The sequence below is a fragment of the Oncorhynchus mykiss genome, chromosome 3 (genome assembly GCF_057628025.1).
Source record: "Oncorhynchus mykiss isolate SJ-2025 chromosome 3, ASM5762802v1, whole genome shotgun sequence".
Classification (NCBI taxonomy): Eukaryota; Metazoa; Chordata; class Actinopteri; order Salmoniformes; family Salmonidae; genus Oncorhynchus; species Oncorhynchus mykiss.
Genome location: NC_143024.1, coordinates 88,834,609 through 88,854,482, shown reverse-complemented (window position 1 = coordinate 88,854,482; position 19,874 = coordinate 88,834,609). Strand labels below are relative to the sequence as shown.

The 19,874-nt window shown below is 42.6% G+C and overlaps 1 protein-coding gene across 4 annotated transcripts in view; it reads right to left on the bottom strand.

Annotated features, from left to right (window-relative positions):
• LOC110520610 (neuronal membrane glycoprotein M6-b) overlaps positions 1 to 19,874 on the bottom strand; it is a 52,238-nt gene that overhangs the window by 19,430 nt on the left and 12,934 nt on the right. The window contains exon 1 of one of the 4 annotated variants that reach the window (XM_021598006.3): positions 3,300 to 3,800. The exons of 2 other annotated variants lie outside the window; for them this stretch is intronic. In XM_021598006.3, coding sequence (XP_021453681.1) covers positions 3,300 to 3,348 — 49 coding nt within the window. In that variant the 5' untranslated portion in view covers positions 3,349 to 3,800. Of the gene's footprint in view, positions 1 to 3,299; positions 3,801 to 19,874 lie in introns of those variants that run through there. One more of the 4 variants, XM_021598004.3, reaches the window with a different exon arrangement.

Genomic DNA, 19,874 nt, shown 5'->3' with positions numbered 1-19,874 from the left:
AAACTGAAAAATTGGGCGTGCAAAATTATTCAGCCCCCTTAAGTTAATACTTTGTAGCGCCACCTTTTGCTGCGATTACAGCTGTAAGTCGCTTGGGGTATGTCTCTATCAGTTTTGCATATCGAGAGACTGACATTTTTTCCCATTCCTCCTTGCAAAACAGCTCGAGCTCAGTGAGGTTGGATGGAGAGCATTTGTGAACAGCAGTTTTCAGTTCTTTCCACAGATTCGATTGGATTCAGGTCTGGACTTTGACTTGGCTATTCTAACACCTGGATATGTTTATTTTTGAACCATTCCATTGTAGATTTTGCTTTATGTTTTGGATCATTGTCTTGTTGGAAGACAAATCTCCGTCCCAGTCTCAGGTCTTTTGCAGACTCCATCAGGTTTTCTTCCAGAATGGTCCTTTATTTATCTTCCCATCAATTTTAACCATCTTCCCTGTCCCTGCTGAAGAAAAGCAGGCCCAAACCATGATGCTGCCACCACCATGTTTGACAGTGGGGATGGTGTGTTCAGCTGTGTTGCTTTTACGCCAAACATAACGTTTTGCATTGTTGCCAAAAAGTTCAATTTTGGTTTCATCTGACCAGAGCACCTTCTTCCACATGTTTGGTGTGTCTCCCAGGTGGCTTGTGGCAAACTTTAAACTACACTTTTTATGGATATCTTTAAGAAATGGCTTTCTTCTTGCCACTCTTCCATAAAGGCCAGATTTGTGCAATATACAACTGATTGTTGTCCTATGGACAGAGTCTCCCACCTCAGCTGTAGATCTCTGCAGTTCATCCAGAGTGATCATGGGCCTCTCGGCTGCATCTCTGATCAGTCTTCTCCTTGTATGAGCTGAAAGTTTAGAGGGACGGCCAGGTCTTGGTAGATTTGAAGTGGTCTGATACTCCTTCCATTTCAATATTATCGATTGCACAGTGCTCCTTGGGATGTTTAAAGCTTGGGAAATCTTTTTGTATCCAAATCCGGCTTTAAACTTCTTCACAACAGTATCTCGGACCTGCCTGGTGTGTTCCTTGTTCTTCATGATGCTCTCTGCGCTTTTAACGGACATCTGAGACTATCACAGTGCAGGTGCATTTATACGGAGACTTGATTACACACAGGTGGATTGTATTTATCATCATTAGTCATTTAGGTCAACATTGGATCATTCAGAGATCCTCACTGAACTTCTGGAGACAGTTTGCTGCACTGAAAGTAAAGGGGCTGAATAATTTTGCACGCCCAATTATTCAGTTTTTGATTTGTTAAAAAGGTTTGAAATATCCAATAAATGTCGTTCCACTTCATGATTGTGTCCCACTTGTTGTTGATTCTTCACAAAAAAATACAGTTTTATATCTTTATGTTTGAAGCCTGAAATGTGGCAAAAGGTCGCAAAGTTCAAGGGGGCCGAATACTTTCGCAAGGCACTGTAAATGTGGTCATCCTAGACCTGGCCTATGTTAAAAGTAAATAATATAAAAGTGTTTGTTAGGTGTTAAGCCTCTGTTAAAATATGCTTTAAATAAATGACAAAAAGTGTGATTGTGTTGATTTGTGTTTGGTAATATTTTATTTAGTACAGAAATATGTAGGTGGCTTAATTTACCCCCTGCATCGGCTCAACTTACCCAAATACCAGGGTATTTGAGACCTCTTTTTCTGTTTTCAAAACTGTAATGTTTACATGAATTCTGATTATTTCCATTGATACACAACATCCTGAAATATATGTAGATATATTTGTGTGTGTGTGTGTGTGTGTGTGTGTGTGTGTGTGTGTGTGTGTGTGTGTGTGTGTGTGTGTGTGTGTGTGTGTGTGTGTATGTCTATCGTTGTTTGTATATGTGTGTTTGTCTATGCGGTCTGTGCCTGCGCGCCTGCGCGCCTGCGCGCGCGTGTGTGTGTGTGCTGTTGACAGATCAGCCACTGCTCCAGAGGAGTGATTGATTTGTAGCGCTGTGTATGGGGTTGATGATGTCTCTTTGTCTTGATCCCCCTCACCCTCTTTCACACACACACACACACACACACACACACACCCTCTCTTATCAACCTCATTACAAGCGACACACCGATAACAAACCAACACACACAGCAGGAGTAATAATGATGAGGTGTGAAAATATGTCCTCAATAAGAGGACCAACATCGCCAGTGACAACCACAACATGACATCTATCATCCTCCACAGACTGAGCCGGAGACAACCGACACAGAAAACTAATGAAGTCTCATGCACAAGCAATCAAAGCCTTCCCAATACCCAACAGCCATTCAACATGATTCATGTTCCACATACTGTGTAATGTGCATCAGAAATGTTAACCATTACAAAGCCACACACAACCATTACAAAGCCACACACAACCATTACAAAGCCACACACAGCCATTACAAAGCAACACACAACCATTACAAAGAAACACACAACCATTACAAAGCCACACACAACCATTACAAAGCAACACACAACCATTACAAAGCAACACACAACCATTACAAAACCACACACAACCATTACAAAGCCACACACAAATTACAAAGCCACACACAACCATTACAAAAGTCACACACAACCATTACAAAAGTCACACACAACCATTACAAGCCGCACACAACCATTATAAAAGACGCACACAACCATTACAAGGCAACACACAACCATTACAAAACCACACACAACCATTACAAAGCCACACACAACCATTACAAAGCAACACACAACCATTACAAAAGCCACACACAACCATTACAAAAGCCACACACAACCATTACAAAGCAACACACAACCATTACAAAGCCACACACAACCATTACAAAGCCACACACAACCATTACAAAGCCACACACAACCATTACAAAGCAACACACAACCATTACAAAAGCCACACACAACCATTACAAAGCCACACAGCCATTACAAAGCCGCACACAACCATTACAAAGCAACACACAACCATTACAAAGCCACACACAACCATTACAAAGTGTGAGTGTGAGTGTGTGCGTGCGAGCGTGTGTGAGCGTGTGTGAGCGTGTGTGTGTGAGTGTGTTTGTGTGTGTTACACCATACACTGCACTGAATGAAGAAAACAAGTGATATCAGAGAGAAATGGTAAATTCTTAAAGCGAGAAAGAGAGATGAGACAGTGAATGTGTGAATGGAACTCCCACTGAGCAGAGTCTACCCCGCTGTTGTGTGGTGTGAACCCAAGCAGCCTGAAGTAGACTAAAGCCCAAGTAAACCAGGCAGTGAAAGAACTATAGGAGTCCATTCTTACTGTTGATTCTGGTACCTTTTTTCTCCTGGCTCTGCTCTCGGTTCTCTTCTGATGTAGTTTCCATGGTTGTGTTTTATCCCATCCACTAAAAATGCTTCCTTTCAGCAGAATTCTCTCCTATCTCTCCCTCCCTCCATCGCTCGCTCTTCTCCCCTCTCTCTCTCTCTCTCTCTCTCTCTCGTGCTGCCTGACTAAAGCACAGCTCCAGAAACAACGCTGCCAGCTAACCTTATGCTCCACCATACATCACTTGAAATCCTCCTTTTCCCAGAAAATATTCTAGGTCTGCTTTATTTGCACTGACTGACTGTTTGGGCACTCAGACTGGGTAGCTATGTCTTGTCACTTGTCCCATCAACCACACGCCCCCCTCACACATACACACACATCGCCTCGACCCCCCCATACGTGCCACCCATAGACACTCCCTCCTTGGAGGCGTCTGGGGCTAAGGGAGGAGCACCATGAATGACAAACCGGGGGCCTGCCTACCTGTCTGCCTGCCCTGCCTGGTAGAATGGTCAGGTTCCATCACAGGAGGGGATGTGTGTGGGAGAGAGTAGGGACCCCTCCTTTGGCTGCTGGGGGCTTCACTGAATGAAAACCTCACTCAATGTTGTGTGGTGCTGGGGGAGAATTTAGGAGAAGAAGGGGGTCTGGGGAAGAATAGGGGAGAATAAGGGTGAATGGGGATAATAAGGGTGAATGGGGATAATAAGGGTGAATGGGGATAATAAGGGTGAATGGGGATAATAAGGGTGAATGGGGATAATAAGGGTGAATGGGGATAATAAGGGGGATAATGGGGGAGAATAAGGGAGAATGGGGATAATAAGGGTGAATGGGGATAATAAGGGTGAATGGGGATAATAAGGGTGAATGGGGATAATAAGGGGGATAATGGGGGAGAATAAGGGTGAAAAAGAGAGGGAATGGGGAACAATAAGTGGGAATTGTGCGAGAATGGTGGAATGGGGGAGAATAAGGAAAAATGGGGGAGTACAAGGGGGATGGGCAAGAATATGGGGGGGAATAAGGAGAAATGGGGAGAATGGGTGAGATTAATGGAGAACTGGGGTGAATAAGGGGGAATGGGGGAGAATGGGAGAGAACGGGGAAGAATGGGAGAGAATAGGGGAGAATGGGGGAGAACGGGGTAGAATGGATGAGAATGGGAGAGAACGGGGGAGAATGCATGTCAGCACACAATCATCATTCACTCATCCAACCACAGTTGCAGCACCATATGCCCCCTGCTCCCATGGCAACAACCTCTGACAACTGTCTCCCCTCCCTCTGGTGACTTCCAACTCCCACATAAAAGGACACAAGAAAAGGGGTATGATACTTCTCCTCTCCGAACAAAGAAAAAGGAGGCTCTCCAATATTTGTACGGGTGAAAGCACAGGGAGAGAATGGGCGAAAGAGAAATAAAGAACATGAGAATGGAAGAGAAATTGGGAAATAGAAGGAGAGAGAGAGAGGTGAGGGAGAGTATGAAAAAAAGACGCCTGAAATGGTGAGGGAGAAAGTGAGTCTGCAGAGAAAAAGAGGGACAAATAGAGATAGAAACAGAGAGACAGATAGAAACAGAGAGACGGATAGAGATAGAAACAGAGGGACAGATAGAAACAGAGAGACGGATAGAGATAGAAACAGAGGGACAGATAGAAACAGAGAGACGGATAGAGATAGAAACAGAGAGACAGATAGAAACAGAGAGACAGATAGAAACAGAGAGACAGATAGAGATAGAAACAGAGGGACCGATAGAGATAGAAACAGAGGGACAGATAGAAACAGAGGGACAGAGAGAAACAGAGGGACAGATAGAGATATAAACAGAGGGACAGATAGAAACAGAGGGACAGATAGAGATATAAACAGAGGGACAGAAAGAAACAGAGGGACAGATAGAGATATAAACAGAGAGACAGATAGAAACAGAGAGAATGAGATAGAAAAGGAGAGACAGATAGAAACAGAGGGACAGATAGAAACAGAGAGACAGATGGACAGATAGAGACAGAGGGACAGATAGAAACAGAGGGACAGATAGAGATAGAAACAGAGAGACAGATAGAAACAGAGGGACAGATATAAACAGAGAGACGGATAGAGATATAAACAGAGAGACAGATAGAAACAGAGAGACAGATAGAGATATAAACAGAGAGACAGATTGAGATAGAAACAGAGGGACAGATAGAGATAGAAACAGAGGGACAGATAGAGATATAAACAGAGGGACAGATAGAGATAGAAACAGAGGGACAGATAGAGATAGAAACAGAGGGACAGATAGAGATAGAAACAAAGGGACAGATAGAGATATAAACAGAGAGACAGATAGAAACAGAGAGACAGATAGAAACAGAGGGACAGATAGAGATAGAAAGAGAGAGACAGATAGAAACAGAGGGACAGATAGAGATAGAAAGAGAGAGACAGATAGAAACAGAGGGACAGATTGAGATAGAAACAGAGGGACAGATAGAGATAGAAACAGAGGGACAGATAGAAACAGAGGGACAGATAGAGATAGAAACAGAGGGACAGATAGAGATGTAAACAAAGAGACAGATAGAAACAGAGGGACAGATAGAAACAGAGGGACAAATAGAGATAGAAACAGAGGGACAGATAGAGATATAAACAGAGAGACAGATTGAGATAGAAACAGAGGGACATATAGAAACAGAGGGACAGATAGAGATAGAGGGACAGATAGAGACAGAGAGACAGAAAGAGACAGAGGGACAGATAGAGATATAAACAGAGGGACAGATAGAGATAGAAACAGAGAGACAGATAGAGATAGAAACAGAGACAGATAGAGATATAAACAGAGAGACAGATAGAAACAGAGGGACAGATAGAGACAGAGGGACAGATAGAAACAGAGGGACAGATAGAAACAGAGGGACAGATAGAGATAGAAACAGAGGGACAGATATAATCAGAGGGACAGATAGAGACAGAAGGATAGATATAAACAGAGAGACAGGTAGAAACAGAGGGACAGATAGAGACAGAGAGACAGATAGAGATATAAACAGAGGGACAGATATAAACAGAGGGACAGATAGAGACAGAGGGATAGATATACACAGAGAGACAGGTAGAAACAGAGGGACAGATAGAGACAGAGGGACTGATAGAGATATAAACAGAGGAACAGATATAAACAGAGGGACAGATAGAGATAGAGATAGAAACAGAGGGACAGATATAAACAGAGGGACAGATAGAGATAGAAGGACAGAAACAGAGGGGCAGATAGAAACAGAGACACAGATAGAGATAGAGGGACAGATAGAGATAGAAACAGAGGGACAGATAGAAACAGAGGGACAGATATAAACAGAGGGACAGATAGAGATAGAAACAGAGAGACAGATATAAATAGAAACAGAGAAACAGATTGAGATAGAAACAGAGAGACAGAAACAGAGGGTCAGATAGAGATAGAAACAGAGGGACAGATAGAAACAGAGGGACAGATAGAAACAGAGGGACAGATATAAACAGAGGGACAGATAGAGATATAAACAGAGGGACAGATAGAAACAGAGGGACAGATAGAGATAGAAACAGAGAGACAGATAGAGATAGAAACAGAGGGGCAGATAGAAATAGAAACAGAGAGACAGATAGAGATAGAAACAGAGAGACAGAAACAGAGTGACAGAAACAGAGGGGCAGATAGAGGTAGAAACAGAGACAGATTGAGATAGAAACAGAGGGGCAGATAGAAACAGAGGGACAGATTGAGATAGAAACAGAGAGACAGATAGAAACAGAGAGACAGATAGAGATAGAAACAGAGAGACAGATAGAAACAGAGAGGCAGATAGAAACAGAGGGACAGATAGAAACAGAGAGACAGATAGAAACAGAGAGACAGATAGAGATAGAAACAGAGGGACAGATAGAAACAGAGAGACAGATAGAGATAGAAACAGATAGACAGATAGAAACAGAGAGGCAGATAGAATTAGAGGGACAGATAGAAACAGAGAGACAGATAGAAATAGAGAGGCAGATAGAAACAGAGTGACAGATAGAAACAGAGGGACATATTGAGATAGAAACAGAGAGGCAGATAGAAACAGAGGGACAGATTGAGATAGAAACAGAGGGACAGATAGAAACAGAGGGACAGATAGAAACAGAGGGACAGATATAAACAGAGGGACAGATAGAGATATAAACAGAGAGACAGATAGAAACAGAGGGACAGATAGAGATAGAAACAGAGAGACAGATAGAGATAGAAACAGAGGGGCAGATAGAAATAGAAACAGAGAGACAGATAGAGATAGAAACAGAGAGACAGAAACAGAGTGACAGAAACAGAGGGGCAGATAGAGGTAGAAACAGAGGGGCAGATAGAAACAGAGACAGATTGAGATAGAAACAGAGGGGCAGATAGAAACAGAGGGACAGATTGAGATAGAAACAGAGAGACATATAGAAACAGAGAGACAGATAGAGATAGAAACAGAGAGACAGATAGAAACAGAGGGACAGATAGAAACAGAGAGACAGATAGAAACAGAGAGACAGATAGAGATAGAAACAGAGGGACAGATAGAAACAGATAGACAGATAGAGATAGAAACAGATAGACAGATAGAAACAGAGAGACAGATAGAGATAGAAACAGAGAGGCAGATAGAAATAGAGGGACAGATAGAAATAGAGAGGCAGATAGAAACAGAGTGACAGATAGAAACAGAGGGACAGATTGAGATAGAAACAGAGAGGCAGATAGAAACAGAGGGACAGATAGAAACAGAGAGATAGGTAGAAATAGAGAGGCAGATAGAAACAGAGGGACAGATAGAAACAGAGGGACAAATAGAGATAGAAACAGAGAGACAGACAGAGATAAAAACAGATAGACAGATAGAAACAGAGAGACAGATAGAGATAGAAACAGAGAGACAGATAGAAACAGAGACAGGTAGAAATAGAGGGACAGATAGAAACAGAGAGACAGGTAGAAATAGAGAGACAGGTAGAAACAGAGAGACAGGTAGAAATAGAGGGACAGATAGAAACAGAGATACAGATAGAAAAAGAGAGACAGGTAGAAACAGAGAGACAGAAACAGAGGGGCAGATAGACAGATAGAAAACAGAGAGACAGATAGAGATAGAAACAGAGAGACAGATAGAGACAGAGAGACAGATAGAAACAGAGGGACAAATAGAGAGACAGATAGAGATAGAAACAGAGAGACAGATTGAGATAGAGGGACAAATAGATGGACAGCCAGACACAGAGAGAGGTAGACAAACAGACAACAAGAGATGGCCACAGACAGACAGACAGACAGACAGACAGACAGATTGTTGTGTGCTTTGTTTGTCTGAAGTGGTTGTGTCTGCATTGGGAGACTAGTTCTAAAGCATCCTAATAAGAGAGTGGTCTTTGAGTAGGGAGTCCTGCTGCTGGAGTGCTGCTCATGTGGGGTCTTCTCAAGGATCCTCCCCGCCCCGCAGATAGGAGGGGGAGCAGTGGGAGAGAAGAGGAGAGGAGAGCCTCAGGGGTAAGGAAAGAGAACGTAGCAGGGATCTCACAACAACAAACAAGCAACGTTTTTTCATGAATCATTTTAAGAGTTTACGTCATCTAAAGCTAATTTTACATGAGCTAAATCTCACAGTATAGAATTGCTGGCAGCATTGTAGATGTGGGATGATATAATGATTTGGATGTGATTGATACTAATTGATATAAGTGGTTCATGTGAGGCTTGTCATTATGGAGAACTTTGTAATTATCCAATTAAATAGTGTGCGAGAACTGCCAAGCGAACACATTAGTGAGGATGACACTGATGCCCCTCCTCATCCACGGTGTCACATAATGGCTGAGGTGGAGTTGTAAATGGAAGCAACTAATCCTGATGATGTTGTGATGAAATATGGACTAAGAAATTAAGTTGTGAACATCCTGTCCCTCTTTTATGACAGACATGACAGAGAGAAATAAAGTTGAATTATGATATACTCAAAACAGCCAAGCATTTTGGTAGACATGCTAGTAAATCATGAAGCAAGCTTAGGTTGGCAATAACCCCAGAGAGACTGTGTTGCCCCACATAACCCCAGAGAGACTGTGTTGACCCACATAACCCCAGAGAGACTGTGTTGACCCACATAACCTCAGAGAGACTGTGTTGACCCACATAACCCCAGAGAGACTGTGTTGACCCACATAACCCCAGAGAGACTGTGTTGACCCACATAACCCCAGAGAGACTGTGTTGACCCACATAACCCCAGAGAGACTGTGTTGACCCACATAACCCCAGAGAGACTGTGTTGACCCACATAACCCCAGAGAGACTGTGTTGACCCACATAACCCCAGAGAGACTGTGTTGACCCACATAACCCCAGAGAGACTGTGTTGACCCACATAACCCCAGAGAGACTGTGTTGACCCACATAACCCCAGAGAGACTGTGTTGACCCACATATCCCCAGAGAGACTGTGTCGACCCACTTTGTGGGATGGACTTCACAGGTCTGTGTTTCTGACTGTATGGCTAGCGTGCCTCACCATCCACGGTGTCATTGATTTTATTTCACGAACGCACTGGTCCTCAAATCCATTCTGTTGTCTGTTGACCCATTTACAATATGTGGCTAAACAAGAACCAAAGCAGTTGAAATGCAATGATGGAATGGAAACAAATATTTAGCTTGACGCAAATAGCATTTTGGCCCTGCAGTTACTGAATATTTATCTGGAGAAAGCATCTGTCTCAACCTAGCGCTCATAGTTGGCCCAGTGTGCAGTGCAGACGATTGGGCCAAACACTTAAAGAAATGCATTACACATGTCCAAGTAAAGCAGACATTTCTAAGGTCTTTAAGGTAGCGTTATTCAACTCTTATGCTTGGAAATAACCCCCAGGAGTCTAGCTAATGTTGCCCAGTCCTTATTCTGAAGCTTTGATGGACCGTCTGAGGCTCTTGAACTTACCTCCTCTGCGGAAATTCATGTTTTTTTTTTTTTGCTGCAAAATTGGACATGCCATTAAAGAATAACTGTCCTCATTCATTACAGAGGGATTCATGTAGGGAGATGAAACCACAATGGGCTTTCTGTCAGTAATGAGCCTAATACTTCTGTTTTGCCATGTCATACCAAAAGGCAACAGGCTAATAAGACACATGTACAGATGTAGGATCTTTCTTTGAGACAGTTTCTACAGCAGGAAAATAATCCTGCAGCCACAGGAAACGTGAATTTTTATGTGAATTATAATTAATTTGGACATTGTTTTAGTGGTTGATGGATGTTTCAATTCCAAACTTCAGAAACCTGAAATAAACTAGACATTTGAAATGTCCTGCATTGCAGGAATGTTCTCCTGCGACAGGGTGATCTGTAAAACTCGCTCCTAGCAAGGACATAATATAAAGAAAGTCATAGTTTAAAAACATTGATTTTCTCTTCCCTTATGAAGAAATGTGAGTTTACAGCAAAACTGACATGCAATTCCGACTGATTTGAGGAAGTACAACAACTTCATAAACTACAATTATTGCATCCATGGATTTGCAAAGAAAACCTAACAAACAGTGAATTTGTAATGAAATGTTGCTGGATGGATAGTAAAGGATTAAACGAGGGGGTCTAAAGTTCACTTGAAAAATAAATGACCTACACAACATTCACGTTGTTTACACCTCAAGCTAGCAGCCTTTGAATGCTGATCAAAAACACATGTAGTTTTGTCCAAACTCCTTCGACTGGTTGAAGAGGCACTTCAGGGGCCACAGTTTGATATATTGTCACTCAGTCTGGACTACAACCTCTTTGGTAATAAACCATAGGGTTAATGTGCGGTGCTTCATGAGTCTATTCACACATATCAACACATTGGCCTTTGTGCTAACTCCATTAGCCTAACAGGCTTGTTGGTTGTGTTGGAAAGTTATGTACCTTAGCTAACCTTAGCTCTCTTCATTTTTAGCTAGTACCATACCTTCTCGTTGAAAAGTAAGAACCTAAATCAACTGAAGTGACTAGTTCTCTGGGTTTGATGTTGGTGCAACCCATCTCTTGTGTTATGCTCTCTGATCTGGTAGACATTCTTTCCACAGTGTTTGACCAAAAAATCCCCCAGACCTCTGACTCAGCGCATCCCTAATTACACGTTTGTGTTGCTGTCATTTGGGTTTGGAAGAAGAAGGAGGCGGAGAAGGAGAGAAACCACTCTGGGGGATGCCTGGCAGCCATGTTTCCCCTCTCATCTGACTTCACACTCCCATTGCTGGCACTTCCTGTAGGCCTGTGGGATTGGCTGCGGTGAGCAGCACCAGATGCTTCACATTACCCTGGCTTCCTGTCTGTTCCACCTTGGAAACTGCCATCGGGCTTGACAGGAAGGCAGGAAGCAGATATCCAAGAGGATGAAAGCCTCAAGACCTTTGGTGTCTTCACTTTAATGATGGCACCAGGACCAGGCTGGGTTACAACTGTGTGTATATAAACAAAAACTTTATGAGAGGCAGTACAGGTAAAGTTGGTCAATTGCAGTTGTTTCCAGGTAGAATTGTACCATGTGTTTTAGCTCCTTTTCGAAGTCCATAGGCCTGTTGCCCTTCTTCAGTGGACTATTAGAACATTTTCTATTCTGTACTCAAAGTGAAAAGAGGATCTTTATCGTGCGCCTCTGGTCTGGACAAGGCTACTGTAGCTCTTCAAGATCCAGTTCAAAGCACATCGACTACACTATTTACACATAGACCACACTATTTACACATAGACCATACTACTTACACATAGACCACACTATTTACACATAGACCACACTACCTACACATAGACCATACTATTTACACATAGACCATACTATTTACACATAGACCATACTATTTACACATAGACCACACTACACATAGACCACACTACTTACACATAGACCACACTATTTACACATAGACCACACTACCTACACATAGACCATACTACACATAGACCACACTACCTACACATAGACCACACTATTTACACATAGACCACACTACCTACACATAGACCACACTATTTAAACATAGACCATACTACTTACACATAGACCACACTATTTACACATAGACCACAATATTTACATATAGACCACACTATTTACACATAGACCATACTATTTACACATAGACCATACTATTTACACATAGACCACACTACACATAGACCACACTACTTACACATAGACCACACTATTTACACATAGACCACACTACCTACACATAGACCATACTACACATAGACCACACTACCTACACATAGACCACACTATTTACACATAGACCACACTACCTACACATAGACCACACTATTTAAACATAGACCATACTATTTACACATAGACCACACTACCTACACATAGACCACACTATTTAAACATAGACCATACTATTTACACATAGACCACATTACCTACACATAGACCACACTACACATAGACCACACTACTTACACATAGACCACACTATTTACACATAGACCACAATATTTACACATAGACCATACTACACATAGACCATACTACTTACACATAGACCACACTATTTACACATAGACCACACTACACATAGACCACACTACTTACACATAGACCACACTATTTACACATAGACCACACTACCTACACATAGACCATACTACACATAGACCACACTACCTACACATAGACCACAATATTTACACATAGACCACACTACCTACACATAGACCACACTATTTAAACATAGACCATACTACTTACACATAGACCACACTATTTACACATAGACCACAATATTTACATATAGACCACACTATTTACACATAGACCACACTACACATAGACCACACTACCTACACATAGACCACACTACACATAGACCACACTACCTACACATAGACCACACTACACATTGCAGCTCATTCAACAATACAAAACACATCTCTATGGGTAAGTTCAGCTGATTCAGTAATACAAAAACACATCTCTATGGGTAAATTCAGCTGATCCAGTAATATAAAAACACATATCTATGGGTAAATGCAGCTCATTCAACAATTCTTCTGGAATAAAAGAAGCCACTAATAGCAGTATTTGCAATTAAATGTTCCACTCCACAGGCGAGCCATGGGTTCTTTTCTCTGCTCAGGAAGTCCATATTCCATCTCCTCCAGAAAGGTCTGGGAGTTATTTAAACTGGGGAGGGAGGCTCTTGTAACAGCTCTTCTATCGTTGTCAGCTCTATCCTAGCCTGGTCCTATACTGTACAGTAGCAAGTCTTCTATCGTTGTCAGCTCTATCCTAGCCTGGTCCTATACTGTACAGTAGCAGGTCTTCTATCTTTGTCAATGACTGAAGCACAAACAGAATGGGCCACCAGGCTAGATCTACCCGTTCCCAGAAGCTGTTTCCAGGTGTATGTTCTGTGTGTGTCAAGACTGTTCTTTGGTAAAGATATTAGAGAGTCAGTGACTCCCCTGTGGAGAAGATATCCCTCTAATCTGATTCAATCTGTCCTCTCCATGAAGATATCCCTCTAATCTGATTCAATCTGTCCTCTCCATTCCCCACTGTGTCTATCTCTCTATCTCTCAGAGGAAGAGAGGAGCGCATTCACGCATCACAGCATTGCCAATGAAGCTCTCAGTCTTTGTGATGACAAACGATAATGGTCATAAACTGAAATTGCACCTACTGATCTATCATTCCAGAGAGAGAATAGATAGAAGAGAGAGAAGAGAGAAAAGTCAGAGAAGAGAGAAGATAAAGAAGACAGAGTAGAGAGGGAAGAGGGAAGAGAGAGTAGAGAGAAGAGAGAATCGAGATGAGAGAAGAGAGAGAAGACAGAGAGTGGAGAGTAGAGAGAGAAGAGAGGGAGAGAAGAGAGAGAAGAGAGAAGAGAAAGGAGAGAGAAGAGATAGAAGACAGAGCAGAGAGAGAAGAGAGAGAAGAGAGGAGACAGAAGAAAGAGTAGAGAGCGAAGAGAGAGAAGACAGAGAGAGTAGAGAGTAGAGAGAGAAGACAGAGAGTAGAGAGTAGAGAGAGAAGACAGAGTAGAGAGAGAAGAGAGAGAAGAAAGAAGAGACAGAAGAAAGAGTAGAGAGCGAAGAGAGAGAAGAGAGAAGAGAGAGAAGAAAGAGAGAGGAGAGAGTAGATAGAGAAGAGAAGAGAGAGAAGAAAGAGAGAGTAGAGAGTAGAGAGAGAAGACAGAGAGAGGAGAGAGAAGACAGAGAAGACAGGGAAGAGAGATAAGAGACAAGAGAGATAAGAGATGACAGAAGAGAGAAGAGAAAAGAGAGAGAATAGAGAGAAGACAGAGTAGAGAGAGAAGAGAAAGGAGAGTGAAGAGAGAAGACAGAGTAGAGAGAGAAGAGAGAAAAGAGAGAAGAGGAGTGAAGAGAGTGAAGCGAGGAGAGAGAAGACAGAAGAGAGAGAGGAGAGAAGAGAGAAGAGAGAAGACAGAGAAGAGAGAAGACAGAAGAGAGCAGACAGAGAGGAGAGAAGACAGATAAGAGAGAAGACAGAGAAGAGAGAGGAGAGAGAAGACAGAGAAGAGAGAGAAGAGAGAGTAGAGAGAAGAGAGAGAAGAGAGAAGAAAGAGTAGAGAGAGAAGAGAGAGAGAAGAGAGAAGAGAGAGAAGAAAGAGAGAGGAGAGAGAAGACAGGGAAGAGATAAGAGACAAGAGAGAGAAGAGAGATGACAGAAGAGAGATTAGAGAAAAGAGAGGAGAGGAGAGAGAAGAGAGAGAAGAGAAAAGAGAGAGGAGAGAGAAGAGAGAGAAGAGTAAGAAGACAGAGAAGAGATAAGACAGAGAAGAGAGCAGACAGAGAAGAGAGCAGACAGATAAGAGAGAAGACAGAGAAGAGAGAGGAGAGAAGAGAGCAGACAGAGAAGAGAGCAGACAGAGAAGAGAGCATACAGAGAAGAGAGAAGACAGAAGACAGAGAAGAGAGAAGACAGAAGACAGAATAGAGCAGACAGAGGAGAGAGCAGACAGAGAAGAGAGCAGACAGAGAAGAGAGAAGACAGAGAAGAGAGCAGACAGATAAGAGAGCAGACAGAGAAGAGAGCAGACAGTGAAGAGAGAAGACAGAGGAGACAGAGAAGAGAGAAGACAGAGAAGAGAGGAGACAGAATAGAGCAGACAGAGAAGACAGAAGACAGAGAGGACAGAGAAGAGAGAAGACAGAATACAGAATAGAGCAGACAGAGGAGAGAGCAGACAGAGAAGAGAGCAGACAGAGAAGAGAGAAGACAGAGCAGACAGAAGAGAGAAGACAGAAGAGAGAAAAGAGAAGAGACGACAAAGACGAGAGAAGACATAATACATCTACTATGTCTCCTTTGTGTGAATAACACTGTTACTTGACTCTTGAATACTGTTTGTTTTCATGCCCTCTTTACGTTGCTTTCTCCCTTCTCAGTACATTGAAACGTCCTTCTGGCTATGAGAGGCACACAGTCATGTGAATAACCTCAGACCTGAGAAATCAACTGTGTCATTACATGAATATTCATTAGAAACTACAGCTGCTCCAAGGAATTCATTATGGAATTCGTTATTAATAAGTTAACATGGATCATACAGTATGGCCAATACACGCAGTTGTCAATGGAAATATAATGCATACTATGGTCATGTTTTACGTTTCATATATGCCTGTATTGTAATAAGGTCAAAATATGTTTTCTTATTGCTCATTGTTAAGATAGTATCCTCTAAGAACATTGTTTTGCTTGTGTCCCAAGAAGTTCCAGCTGCTATGATGGTTAATAACAGCTATTTAATTTAGCTGCTTATCAAACATACGCACAGAAACACACAATGGTGACATAATGAAACACAGAGACAAAACCCCTTTCCCCTATCCTCCTCCTCCCCACTTCTCCCCGTCTCCCTCCCTCCCCGTCTCCCTCCCTCCCTCCCTCCCTCCCTCCCTCCCTCCCTCCCTCCCTCCCTCCCTCCCTCCCTCCCCTAGCTAAAGGAGTGTCAGCATTCATCTGTGGTGCTATGGCAAAAGAGGAGGTGATGGGCAGCTCACTTTAATAGTTTGTTCTGCCACGCAGCCCCCCTTATAACCCGGCTCTCTGTATCCTGGAAGGACAAAAACCTGACATTTCCCCCCTTTACAGATGTGATGTCCACAGGGGACTGTGGAAGCTGCTGGCCATTTATTCAATTCGGAACAAAGTGAATATAGGGTCAGAAGTGTCATAAGATTAAGTAATAGTATTGGGCCCTAATTAGGAAATGGGTGGGGAGGGGGGGATTTGTGTAATGTCTTTTGGTTTGTGGTTTCTGTACTGTATCTCTAAACTTCTCCTGTGTACATTATAACATCTAACAGTGTTATTAACAGAGTTCTAACCAGTGTTCTAACCAGTGTTCTAAACAGAGTTCTAACCAGTGTTCTAACCAGTGTTCTAAACAGAGTTCTAACCAGTGTTCTAACCAGTATTTTAACCAGTGTTCTAACCAGAGTTTTAACCAGAGTTCTAACAAGTGTTCTAACCAGAGTTCAAACCAGTGTCCAACCAGTATTTTAACTAGAGTTCTAACCAGTGTTCTAACCAGAATTCTAACCAATGTTCTAACCAGAGTTCTAACCAGTGTTCAAACCAGTGTTCAATACAGAGGTCTAACCACTATTTTAACAAGAGATCTAACCAGTGTTCTAAACAGAGTTCTAACCAGTGTCCTAACCAGTGTTCTAACCAGTGGTCTAACCAGTGTTTTAACTAGTGTTTTAACCAGTGTTCTAATCCGTTTTCTAACCAACATTCAATCAGTGTTCTAACCAGTGTTCTAACCAGAGTTTTAACCAGTGTTCCAACCTGTATTTTAACCAGTGTTTTAACCAGTGTTCTAACCAGTGTTCTAACCAGAGTTTTAACCAGTGTTCTAACCAGTGTTCTAAACAGAGTTTTAACCAGTGTTCTAACCAGTGTTCTAACCAGAGTTTTAACCAGTGTTCTAACCAGTGTTTAACCAGTGTTCTAAAAAGTGTTCTAACTAGTGTTTTAACCAGTATTTTAACCAGTGTACTCTCAGGCATTCTAAACCGTTTGGTATGAAACAATGACAGACACCATTTTAGAGACACTATATACCGTAAGCTGAATTCCAACTACCCGTCCTCTGCACAAAATGGCATTCCTTCCACCCTGAAGAGCAGCCTAAAATTAGCCCAGCTCATGCATCTGACAGTGCATACTTTGGGTCCTGAAGCCATGTTATTTCTCACTAGATTCACCCCAGTCCAATTGTGACCCACAGACTGAAAACATACAGTCATCCCTCAACACCAGTGAGGTAATACCAGCCAAGATACAAACTTAAGAAATAAAAACATGGATATAGATCATCACATTTGTTTTTATGTTTTGAGAAGTGAAACTGACCACAACTGAAAAGCTGTCCAGCTGGCAAAAACAGCTTTCCTTTAGCCTGACTGAAACCAGCTTTGAACTTGGTCAAGCCAAGTAGATGACGCACACACACACACTCCGCGCACACACACACACACACACACACACACACACACACACACACACACACACACACACACACACACACACACACACACACACACACACACACACACACACACACACACACACACACACACACTGAAGTCTCTGTTAATAAAGTAGTGCGTATTGGGCGAGGAGTGAAGAAACACTGAATCCTACTTCTCAGGTCCACTATTCCTGATACTCTTCTACAAAGCTCTTCTATTGGCTCCTCTTCTATTGGCCCCCTAACAGTAAACCAGGGATCTTATAGCTCCCTATGTTCCAGAGATCGGCTCTCCATCTCAGCGGTGGCCTCTCTGTTGTCACAGCAATAGTTTCTCATAGAGCAGAGGTCAGACGATAAAACTACTTCTGAGACTTTGCAACAGTGCAAATTTCAAAGTGTACCGCTAACTCGTCTCTCCTGGTCTCCCCTAGTCTCCTCTAGTCCCCTCTGGTCTCTAATGGTATCCCCGGATCTCTCCTGGTCTCCCCTAGTCTCCTCTGGTCTCTAATGGTATCCCCTGATCTCTCCTGGTCTCCCTTAGTCTCCACATGGTTCCCCTGGTCTCTCCTGGTCTCCCCTGATCACTCCTGGCCTCCACATGTCTCCCCTAGTCTCCCGTAGTCTCCCCTGGTCTCTCCTAGTTTCCCCTGGTCTGTCCTAGGCTCCCCTGGTCTCCCCTAGTCTCTCCTAGTCTCCCCTGGTCTCTGGGATTTCCTCTCCCCGGCCCTGAAGCCTCTTGCTTCATTGATACTCTCTTAGTCCAGGGTCTTTGCAGTGCTTCCTCCTACTGTCCTCAATATGTTCACTTCTCACATCCTCATAAATGAACTGGAATGATACAAAATCCTCAGCCTGTTCTGTCTTATTAACCATAGAGCCACAGAGATGCTAGAGTTAAAACCCTTCTGGTATAATTTGGCCAAAATAGAAATGTTACTAATAATATTGATTGCTTTATACCAGTTTTTCTTTTCACATATGTTGGTGTTGAGAGGTTCGACCCTCAGTCGTGGATTTAGATTATGTAAACTACATTCTACATGACGAGTCCCTGTGCAGTGTAGAGGGAGAAACTATTTTGTTTTTTCAACTTTTAATCCACTTTCTCATTCCCCAAACAGTCTGAGCGGCAAAGCAAACAGGATCCCTGGACGCACAAGTTATTGGGTTTCCTGCAGCTGTCGCTTTATCCGGACAGAACGCTCGGCTAGAATTCTGTCTCTGCAGGGTAGAGAGAGGCGCCGTCTACGCCCATCGAGCCAATCCCTGGAGGACGAGAGGTAGAATGTGAGCTTGACTCAGAACCCTCATTACACAGGAAAATCCTTCTAGAGCAGAACGGTGTGATCAACACAGTGAAGACACTGGCTACATCAAAGTCACATGCATTAGAACCACAGTGATCTGACGGAGGCTGAATCATCATGTGGACACATATTACATAACATCTTAAGATGTGCTAAGAATATTCTAGATTTAAAAGGAGTTAGGCCATGTGGGTACACAATGACCTTTGGAACAGTTTAACTGATTTATCTCTTGAATGTATATTTGATATGTTATTATTTAATTATAAGAACATTGGTCTAATTATTCTCTGTTCAGCTGTTGCTTTTCGTAACCAGTGCAAATTGTACATTATTTAGTGGTTGAAATTTGGTTGATTGAAATATAAAAATGTAAAAAAAAGTTAAAGTTATCTTTATTAACATGAAACTAGCCATATTAATCAGACATCACTCAAGAGGGCCATTAGCAAATTCCATCAGAATGCCAGAAGCAGTATCCATCCGCAGCTATACCACAGGGTAGCATCACCAGATATGTGGACGTTGAAGAGCTGATCCCACAAAAGTATTCATTTTAATATAGACCTGAACAGGCACATAGGAAGTCTGAGAGGTTACTTTAGTTTATATTTAAAAGTCTGCTCGATACATCTCAAGCGTACCCTTTTGGCTGTGTATGAATGGCCAGGGTCTGGCCAGTATTCCTGTTCATATGGTGAACACCTCTCAGCGCTGCACTGGGGG